Raw genomic sequence first — 10989 nt, 5'->3', positions numbered from 1 at the left:
GTGTGTGTGTGAGACTGACAGGCCGATGGACAGACGGACTACAGCGACATCTGGTGGTGAACACAGCAAACAGCAATAACTGTACTTTATTGTTACTCATTCATTCATCTTCTGTAACCTCTTGTCCTGGGGGGGGGGGGGGGGGGGGTCTGGAGCCTATCCCAGCTGTCATTGGTCTAGAGGGGGGGTCCACCCTGGACAGGTCTCCAGTCTATCCCAGCTGACATTGGTCTAGAGGGGGGGTCCACCCTGGACAGGTCTCCGGTCTATCCCAGCTGACATTGGTCTAGAGGGGGGGTCCACCCTGGACAGGTCTCCGGTCTATCCCAGCTGACATTGGTCTAGAGGGGGGGTCCACCCTGGACAGGTCTCCGGTCTATCCCAGCTGACATTGGTCTAGAGGGGGGGTCCACCCTGGACAGGTCTCCAGTCTATCCCAGCTGACATTGGTCTAGAGGGGGGGTCCACCCTGGACAGGTCTCCGGTCTATCCCAGCTGACATTGGTCTAGAGGGGGGGTCCACCCTGGACAGGTCTCCGGTCTATCCCAGCTGACATTGGTCTAGAGGGGGGGTCCACCCTGGACAGGTCTCCGGCCTATCCCAGCTGTCATTGGTCTAGAGGGGGGGTCCACCCTGGACAGGTCTCCGGTCTATCCCAGCTGACATTGGTCTAGAGGGGGGGTCCACCCTGGACAGGTCTCCAGTCTATCCCAGCTGACATTGGTCTAGAGGGGGGGTCCACCCTGGACAGGTCTCCAGCCTATCCCAGCTGTCATTGGTCTAGAGGGGGGGTCCACCCTGGACAGGTCTCCGGTCTATCCCAGCTGACATTGGTCTAGAGGGGGGGTCCACCCTGGACAGGTCTCCGGTCTATCCCAGCTGACATTGGTCTAGAGGGGGGGTCCACCCTGGACAGGTCTCCAGTCTATCCCAGCTGACATTGGTCTAGAGGGGGGGTCCACCCTGGACAGGTCTCCAGTCTATCCCAGCTGTCATTGGTCTAGAGGGGGGGTCCACCCTGGACAGGTCTCCAGTCTATCCCAGCTGACATTGGTCTAGAGGGGGGGTCCACCCTGGACAGGTCTCCAGCCTATCCCAGCTGACATTGGTCTAGAGGGGGGGTCCACCCTGGACAGGTCTCCAGTCTATCCCAGCTGTCACTGGTCTAGAGGGGGGGTCCACCCTGGACAGGTCTCCAGTCTATCCCAGCTGTTATTGGTCTAGAGAGGGGGGGGGGGGGTCCACCCTGGACAGGTCTCCAGTCTATCCCAGCTGTCATCGGTCTAGAGGGGGGGGTCCACCCTGGACAGGTCTCCAGTCTATCCCAGCTGTCATCGGTCTAGAGGGGGGGGTCCACCCTGGACAGGTCTCCAGTCTATCCCAGCTGTCATCGGTCTAGAGGGGGGGGTCCACCCTGGACAGGTCTCCAGTCTATCCCAGCTGTCATCGGTCTAGAGGGGGGGGTCCACCCTGGACAGGTCTCCAGTCTATCCCAGCTGTCATTGGTCTAGAGGGGGGGTCCACCCTGGACAGGTCTCCAGTCTATCCCAGTCTAACACAGAGAGGCAGAATCACCAATGAACCTAACCAGCATGTCTTTGGACGGTGGGAGGAAGCTGGAGAACCTGGAGAGAACCTGGAGAGAACCCACGCAGACACAGGGAGAACATGCAGACTACACACAGAAAGGAACCAGAACCTAGAACCTTCTGGCTGGGAACCATCAGTGCTGACCACCTCTCCACTGTGACGCTCTTTATTGTCACTATCACCGTTAATGTTACTCGTAGTAGGATTCATATTCATATTGTTATTCTTACTGTAAACTTATTTATTACTATTATAATTATTTCAGTAGTAGGGTTTATTACTCTCAGTATTTAAGTATTTATTATTATTATCACTGATCACAGTTCAGCACTTCCTGTTCCTGTTAGAGCGCGTGACATGTTTAGATTTTTGTTTTCTCTCATGATTAACTTTTAAATTAATTGTTGGCAGAATATTCTGTTATTTCCTTAAATAATATTCATAAATATAGTTGATATACAGAATAAATGTATGTTTTATAGAAGGTGATCCTTTCATTTATCCCACTAACGGTGATTATTGTTTCTTTAACGTTATTATTTAAACCATTTTTTGATCGTCTCACTGGAGGAACGGATTTAAATCGGCTGATTTTCCGGTGGAGTTCTGAACGCGTGTCAGATGTTCTGGACGGAGCTGCGGTTCAGACTCGACCGACGACGGCTGCAGGTATCTGGACAGGTGAGGCTGCTCAGCTGGCTACCGTCACCCGTGGATGTAGAATTAATTTATAAAAATAAACTTGTTGTGGGATAATTAATTTTAAGTTGTTGGCGGGACGGGGACAACCAGATAGCTAACTTTAGCCCGTTAGCATTAGCATTAGCTAGCGAGAGAACGTGGCGGCAGCTCGGACAAACTTAACGTTTCTAGGACTCGCGGTGAATCAAACTTAATTTACGGACCAGAGTTTATCACCAGATGATCAGTTCTTATGTTCGACTCACATTCGAACTCACGAGCATCTTTTATTTTTAACTTTTAACGGTTTGAACGCTCGTTTAATCGGAGCATAGCGGGTGGTGCGTTCAGGGGCTCCGCGTGTGTGTGCGGTGTTTAAGGTCCTGATTGAGGCCGATGTGAAGACAAACACTGAGTCAGTTTAGTTTCTCCGGATCTTGGAGCGCTGTTATTGTCTAGATCAACCCGGAGCTCAGTCTTCTCTTAATCCGCCCGCAGGTGAACGAGGTTCGGCTCAGTCGATGGATCCATCAGAGCCCGTGGCGCTGCATCTGAGCGGAACGTCAGAGGTTTCCCTCCACGAGCGGTGCGAGACCAGGAAGTGACATTTTATTGTTTGAACTTCCGGATTAAAATGATGTAATTAAATTAACCCCGCCCCCCAGGTTCTCGCGGGTGCTGCAGGATCAGCTAACCTGGTCCAGGAAGTGGACATCAGACCCCGTCCTGCAGCACAGGTCATGTGATCAGGCTGGTCCTGGACGTCTTCAGTGGACGTGTGATGGACCGTCTTTCTGTCAGCGGACACACAGCGTCTGGATGCGTCTCGGCAGGAAGACGGTGTCTCGCCGCTGCCCGTCCTCAGGACCTCGAGGCTTCTGGAGCTTCAGGAACAAGTACAGGTGGAGAGGAAGGGGTGAGTATCAGCCGTCACCATGGTGACCACACATCAGTCTCACCTGTCCCCCATCTATCAACCTGTCCCCACCTGTCCTCCCTGTATAGGACGACTTGGACGCTGGCTTCTTCAGAGGACGCCGCTCCAGAGACTGACAGCAGGTGAGTTCAGGTCACATGACTGTAACAGGAAGTAGGAGCACTCAGGGTTGATCATGTGACCACCTGCTGGTTCATAACTTCATTGGTTTCTTCTCAGGACAAAGACAGCGGAGACTGAAGCTGCAGGGGGGCGGGGCCACAGCCTTCAGGGGGCGTGGCCGTAACAAAGACAAGGCACCAACAAAGAAGCAGCTGGACGCACAGCTGGACAAGTACATGTCCATGTCCAAGAGCAGACTGGACAGAGAGCTGGACAGATACATGTCCATGTCCAGGAGACATCTGGATGCACAGCTGGACGACTACATGGCGATGGCTGGACAGTCTCAGCTGGACTGGGACACTGAGACGCTGAGACACTGAGACGCTGAGGACGATGTTGTCCGTAGGGTTTGTTTTTCTGTTTCCAGCCGGCCTTGGTTCAGCAGCTGATTGGTCGGTAGGTGTCCTGGTCTCAGCAGCTGATTGGTTCCTGCTGCAGACGCTGTGATTGGTTTGTGTTAGTTTGAGTTTTCTGTGTTTACTTCACTGACCTCTTTGAGAGTAGGAACTCTGATGTTCATGTTTAGTTCAATAAAAGTTCTCCAGGTTTCTTGTGATTATTTATTATTTGGATTATTGATCCAGACACAAAAAGATTTTATTAAGTAGAAGATGAACCTGCAGACGGAACACGGGGATTCATCCATTCATCCAGTTGCCTTCGCCCCGTCCTGGTCTTCTAACCCGTCAGCTGATTAAAACAACCCCTGGGACATGATGTCCTGAGAGTTGTCTGACAGGAAGTGAATCAGGGTCAAAGGTCACTGAACCAAACTACACACGCAATCAGCTGATTGATCAGTGATTGACAGCGTCTTCTGAGACTGTGGAGGGAAGTCAGGATGAATGAATGAATGAACCTCAGTAATAAAACAGCTGATGCCTGTCAGGTGACCACGCTGCCCTCCTGTGGTGGCTCACGGTGCTGCTGCTTCCACATTCATCAGTCCAAAAGATCAATGTTACATTTAAATCATAATTAAATATAATTATTAAATACTAATAAACATTACTTAACATTAAAATACAGATAATTAAGTTTATTTCTGCCGTAAAGGTCTGACTCCCCCTGCGCTCTCATTGGCTGCTCTGTGGATCATGTTCAGGTTTCAGCTTCCAGCTTCTTAGAAGGAACCTCGGACAGAAATAACGGAGCCGGTCTGAGGCAGTCGAGGGCCAAGGGCCAGCTGGCCCCTGGGGGGGGGGGTCAGATACCAGAGGGTTCATGGATTGTGGAGCTGATTCAGGATCTGGTTCTGTTCCAGGGTCCAGTCAGTAACAGGGTTCAATGTGGAGCGACAACAAACAAAACAACAACAACAAACAATTAGAAACACAACAACAAACACTGACCTACTTCCTGTCCGTCCTGTTAAGGGTTCCCTCTGACTGAGTCACTTCTAAATAAAACTCTGACTCAACAACAACATTCAGACCAGGTTTCATTGGGGGGGGGGGGGGGGGGGTAACTGCTACACGTGCAGAGTTCAGACTGATGACAGACGTCAGATCAGATTTAAATAATAACAAAATGTACAAATGTGTTTTCTGCTGATAAGAAGACAAAGTGAAAGAAATAAAGTTATCTGTGTGAGCACATGACTCTTATGTAAGTGTCCTCAGAGACAATCAGTAACCAGCTGTGGATCAATCATCACACTTCATATCTTCTCTGTTTATCAATCCCATGATGCCGCGGGGCTGCAGCAGGGGAACGTTCTGCACATGCTCAGAGCACATGTACAGGATCAGTGTGTAATGTTATGTAAGGTGAGGAAGTGTGTATGTTCAGACTGGAGGCTACACAACGGTTCATAAGTTAACGACAGTTAATGAATATTTACAACAGTTAATGTCAGTTAATGTCAGTTAATAACAGTTAATAACAGTTAATAACAGTTAATGTCAGTTAATAATAGTTAATAACAGTTAATGACAGTTAATGTCAGTTAATGTCAGTTAATAACAGTTAATAACAGTTAATAACAGTTAATGTCAGTTAATAATAGTTAATAACAGTTAATAACAGTTAATGACAGTTAATGTCAGTTAACAACAGTTAACGGTGGTTATGAAAGCTCACTATCATGACTGTATATGGATCGTACTGATCAGACTCTGACTCCAAACTCACAAGATGGCGGCGTCCGTATCCCCGGGAACATAGAGTCAGTTTGACCAATGAGAGGAAGTGTTGTCCATATGTATACAGCCTCTGGTTACCACCATATGCTAGGTGTCCCAGAATGCATTTCACTGATGGTGCACTTACTGAGTGGATCCAGAGTTTGAATTGTTGGTGTTTTCACTCAGTCATTCATCTGTTGATCTCATTGGTTGATGTCTGCTGAGAGGATCATCAGGACTCCACTGCAGAGCATCTACCAGCGTAGTGTCCACAGGAGAGCTGCCTCCATCAGTAAGGACCCCACCCACCCCCAGCACGGACTGGTCACACTCCTCTGCCCTCAGGACGGAGGTAGTGTGAAATGTAGGACCTCAGGACTGAAGGAGTCTTCAATCATAGACTATAATCATGGACTGCTTCATGCCATATAATGCTCTGTTCACTTTTTCAGCTTCTGTTTACATTGTTTACATTCACATTTGCACGTTGATATTTGTACTGTTTTATATTTTGTATTATATGTATAAGATTTTCTATATTGTTGGCATTAGGGTGGACGACGAAAGAAGAATTTCATTGTACAGAGAAACATGTTTCTACACTGGGCACATGATAATATATTGAGTCTTGAATCTGTGTTACTGATCTCTCATTGGCTGATGTCTCTGTTACTGATCTCTCATTGGCTGATGTCTCTGTTACTGATCTCTCATTGGCTGATGTCTGGACTGAGTTCATTGATCTTTGTTCACTGTTTCCAGACTGAAGTGTCCACATACTTTTGGCTACATGTTTCCAGAGCTGCAGCCTCACAGCCGTTGGCCATGATTTCCTGCCATGTGCTCCCTCCTCACATTCCTCCCCCAGAGGGGTGTGAGGAGGGAGGAGGATAAAAACAGAGTCTCTCTGTTTGAATGAAGAAATGAACTCAGTGACCTGCTGAGCTGCTTTGATCCACCTCATCATTAAATATCAGTTCAATCAGAAAAATAAAACCAGGAGAAGAACCACCTCTTCATCACAGTCTCCACCTGGTCTTAATGTAAATGTGTCTCCACCTGGTCTTAATCTAAATGTGTCTCCACATGCGTCCCCAGCCAGCACTTGAGTTCTGATCTCAGTGTGTGTGTCTGTAAATCAGCAGCGCCATCATGTGGTCAGTAGAATATTGTAGCAGCTGCTGTCTCTAATGGATCTCTACCTACCGCTGGATCAGAACCATCAACAGCTGCTGTCTCTAATGGATCTCTACCTACCGCTGGATCAGAACCATCAACAGCTGCTGTCTCTGATGGATCTCTACCTACCGCTGGATCAGAACCATCAACAGCTGCTGTCTCTAATGGATCTCTACCTACCACTGGATCAGAACCATCAACAGCTGCTGTCTCTAATGGATCTCTACCTACCGCTGGACTTTTATCTCCGTCATTTTTTACCTGTTATCAGAGTTTTGGAAAAGATCTGAACTCTTTCTGTTTTTCTCTTTTGGCTCCACAAACATTCAGCTTTCTTTTTTACTGTTTACTTATTCACTTCTCCTGTCAGTGGTCATAATGTTGTGGCTGGTCTTCATGTGTGTATATAAGAACACACCCTGCTGTTTACCGTAGGCTGACTCACCAACGAGGAAGAGAACGAGGAAGTGTTTGAGTTTAAAGCCAGTAGAAGAAGATCAGGCCAGTTTATTAGGTACACTAGTCTGCTGAGCTTATTGTCACGTCCACAGTCTAGAAACATGTTGAACCTTCAGTGAAGTTCTTGTTTTTGTTGGACAGTAAAACAATCATTGAATTGTTCAGTTAAATGTTTCTACACTGTGACATGACAACAAACTCTCTGAATCTGAAAAAGTTGGTGATTCAAAGTGTTTCTGTTATTTAGCCCACTGACTTAGACTGACAAAACATTAGGAACACGTGTCAGTACTACTGGTACAATACTACAAAATGAAAACAATCAACATCTCTCTGTGTTATTACAAACTACAGCTGAAGACTCAGAGCAGAGCTGTTTATGATAATATAAAGATAAATATAATCTAAGATAAATAAAGACCAGATAAAATGGTGGACTTTTATTTCCAGCCCAGTATTGTTGTTCACACACAGGAAACTTCATTCGGCCGCTCTGATTGGCTGCCGTACCACGTGGTGGCGGTGATAGTAGCTCCTTATATGGTCACGAGGCTCTCCCTCTGACTGGAGCATCGGGTTCAGGCCGCAGGGCTGGTTCTCAGAAACGGAAATGTACACGGTGTCCTACCGCAGACACACACACACACACACATACACAGAGTACACACACACACACACACATACACACACACACACACATACACACACAGTACAAACACAGTACAAACACACACACATACACACACAGACCCATGCTCCACCATCATCCCTGTTTTGTTTAATAGTGAAATGTTTAATAAAGGTTTGGTTGAAGGAGCCGCCGTGTTTGTCTCGTGTCTCTTTGTTTTGCTGCACTCACTCTCTCTCTTATGTAACGTCCGTTTGGACGGAGCCGCTCACTTCCGCGGCGGGAAGGGGTGGAGGCGGGAAATTAGAGCAACGACCACACGAGTCCCAGCTCCGTTATTAGAAAACTCAACCGTAGTATTTTAAATTCTAGCAAAGCGTCAGTCTGGTGACTCGCTGTGAGCCTCCGCTGTGGGTTTATTAGGAGGAACAGGAGTCGCCTCCCCCCCACACGGACTTGGTACAGTCCACAACACGTCAGCCATTGTTTACAAATCAAGGAGCTGCTGTTAGTGCCGAGCGGCGTGCTGAGCGCGAGGAGCTGAGCGCGAGGAGCGGCCCGCGGCTCTCATTCATCCCGAGAACGAGCTCCAGATCCCGCAGAAACTCGACGACCTCCGCCGCCATGCCGTGCCGGAAGGAGAACTACATCCTGCTGGAGCAGTCCGTCACCGTGGACTCCAAGGAGGTGGACGCGCTGGTGACGAAGATCGGGGAGGCGCTGCAGCTTCACAACAACAGCGGCGGTCACCAGAAGACGGTGTCCGTGTCCGTGTCCTGTCTGCACGGGCTCACCGGTGGCGGCAGCTCCGGGAAACCGGCCGCCGGCATCAGCGGCAGCGCGGCGGCTCCGGTCCAGAAACGCCACGGCTGCTGCATGCGGCTCCGGAGCCGGAGACACCGGGGGAGCAGCCGGGCGAGCCCGTACAACATCCCCGGGTCCAACGGCGAGCGGGACTGGGACCAGATCAAACCGTGGAACAGGAAGCGGATCAGCGTGGAGGAGGACGACCCGCACCGGCTCCTCCAGGACCTCATCCTGTCAGGGAACCTGATCAAAGAGGCCGTGAGGAGGCTGCAGTTCTCCGCCGCAGACTGTGGAGACTTCCCCAGGGCGGCGGACAGTGTGCCCTGCTGATACCGAGAGGGACACACCGGGACTCGGTGTCTCGGGGTCTCCCCGGGACGGACAATGGCCGAGCACAGACTCAGAGACCGGGACAAACCCGGTCCGACCGGAAGTTTTTTCATTTCAAACATTTTTCATCGACGTGTCTGAGCGTCATGCTGTTAGCTGTTAGCCTAGCTAGCTAGCTGGCTAGCCGCCCGGCTAATGAGGCGTGTTGTTTATGTTTGAATGTGTTTGGGGGGGGTGGGGGTTTGGGGGGGGGCGGATATGGGGGGGGGGGGGGGGGGTAGTTTGTAAAGAGGGGCGGGGGTCACGTGATGGAGTCTGGACCAGAACAATGAACTCTTCTTCTTCTGTTTTAATCTGAGATGGATGATTTACTGCCACTATACACCTGTTAGCAGTTAGCCTAGCTACCGACGCCATGTTGGATGCTGGTGTGTTTACAGTCTCAGGAGTCGCCCCTCCCTCTCTTCACTGTGTCGGTCAACAGGCTCCTCCTCCTCCAGCTGATCACTGTTTGTTGGTGACTCTCGGGGAAAATGGCCGCCGTCACGTGACAACACTTCGTGGTGCTTTCAGGACTTCCTTGAGGAGTTAGTTGTTTTTGTATTAGTGTGAAGAAGAATCAGCTCGACTACTTCGTACCGGAGTGTCTGATCCTGTTCCTGAGTTTTCAGGACTTTTTTCTTGTCTTAATAAACTCGTCTGTTTTCCAGCTCTGTCTCGTGTCCTACATCTGACTCATTATCAGACTATTAATAGAACAGCTGTTGTTGTTGTTGAGGCTGCAGCGCTCTGCTGTCTGATCTGTCATCTGGGTCAAATAATCATTATTTATGTTAAACTAATCAAAGAGTTTAAATATGTAGACATGCGTCATGTTTTTCATAAAGTCAGATCTATTTCAGTACATTTTAATCAATTTACATTTTTGGTATGTTTTAAGTTTGCTTTTAAATCCAGAAACAAAATCTATTATTACATTTTTATTTTTAAATTCTCAAATGAAAATTAAACCCTTTATCCTGTCGTCAAAAAGTAAACAGAGAAATCAGAATAATAGTTTTGTTGCTGTTGCTCCCATAAAGTGACAGCTGACAGTAAATACAATAAAAGTAAGACGCAAAGTAAAAGAAACAATATTGCACAAGTATTCACAATATACAGAGGTAAATTAACAGCGTCTAAAGTGTTAAAGGTGTTAAGAGTGACCATCACTCAGTGGGAGGAGTTTGATGACCACAGGCAGGAATGAGCTCCTGTGGTGTTCTGTGGTTCATGTGGGTAGAATGAGTCTGTTACTGAAGGTTCTCCTTAGACTGGCCAGTGTGTTGTGGAGTGGGTGGAGGTTCTGTCCAGGATGGCTCCACTCTTACCAACATCCTCCTCTCTGACACTGTGTTCAAAGAGTCCAGCTCCACCTCTACAACATCACTGGCCTTCAGGATCAGTTTGTTCAGTCTATTAGCGTCTGCCGCTCTCAGCCTGCTGTCCCAGCATGCAACAGCGTGCCGGAGCGCACTGGCCACCACAGACTCATAGAACATCCTCAACATTGTCCATTGACCTCAGTCTCCTCAGAAAGTAGAGTTGACTCTGGTCCTTCTTGTAGAGTAGCCTCAGTGTTCTTTGACCAGTCCAGTTTATTGTCGATGTACACTCCCAGATACTTGTAGTCCTCCACAGTGTCCACTTACTTCTGGTTTCATACATTAAAGAACCAAAGGTCAATTAACTGGTTAAACTGATTTATTTCATTTTTATTTTAGACTCTCAAACAAACCAGGAAGTAGACAGACCCTGATGTTAGTGTTGAATGTGTCAGACAGAGGGCAGCAGAACTCCACCAAGGCCTCAGTCCAGCTGAGAACACATATTACATTATAATCAGTTATATTCTGATATACTATTACATCAGGTCTATTGATACATGGTCAGAGGTCAGAGGTCAGGCTGCAGGTGCTGATCATGTTCTGTCATAATAATGAAAACAGAACAGATGAGTTCACGTCAACAATCTGAGCTGGAACAAAGACAAAGACTGGACGGCTTGATTCTATTCTTGCAGAACCAGTTCTCCAGGTTCTTGGTC

The 10989-nt window shown here is 48.3% G+C and overlaps 2 protein-coding genes across 2 annotated transcripts; both read left to right on the top strand.

The window, feature by feature from the left end:
* Positions 1–1758: 1758 nt before the first annotated feature.
* LOC311497107 (uncharacterized protein) lies at positions 1759–3924 on the top strand. Its single transcript, XM_084557242.1, has 6 exons — positions 1759–1790; positions 2162–2272; positions 2771–2858; positions 2938–3188; positions 3278–3331; positions 3429–3924. The coding sequence occupies exons 3-6, from the start codon at positions 2794–2796 to the stop codon at positions 3692–3694; spliced, it is 636 nt and encodes a 211-aa protein (XP_084413368.1). The 5' UTR covers positions 1759–1790; positions 2162–2272; positions 2771–2793; the 3' UTR covers positions 3695–3924.
* A 3625-nt stretch (positions 3925–7549) lies between these two features.
* On the top strand, positions 7550–9128 carry gbp (glycogen synthase kinase binding protein). The gene has a single exon (XM_084557243.1). It carries the CDS (start codon positions 8391–8393, stop codon positions 8901–8903), a length of 513 nt encoding a protein of 170 aa, XP_084413369.1. The 5' UTR covers positions 7550–8390; the 3' UTR covers positions 8904–9128.
* The last annotated feature ends 1861 nt before the right edge of the window (positions 9129–10989 follow it).

The sequence above is a fragment of the Chelon labrosus genome (assembly GCF_963514085.1).
Source record: "Chelon labrosus genome assembly, chromosome: 12".
NCBI lineage: Eukaryota > Metazoa > Chordata > Actinopteri > Mugiliformes > Mugilidae > Chelon > Chelon labrosus.
Note: the sequence above shows the minus strand (reverse complement) of the source record. Positions and strands in the feature narration are given on the sequence as shown.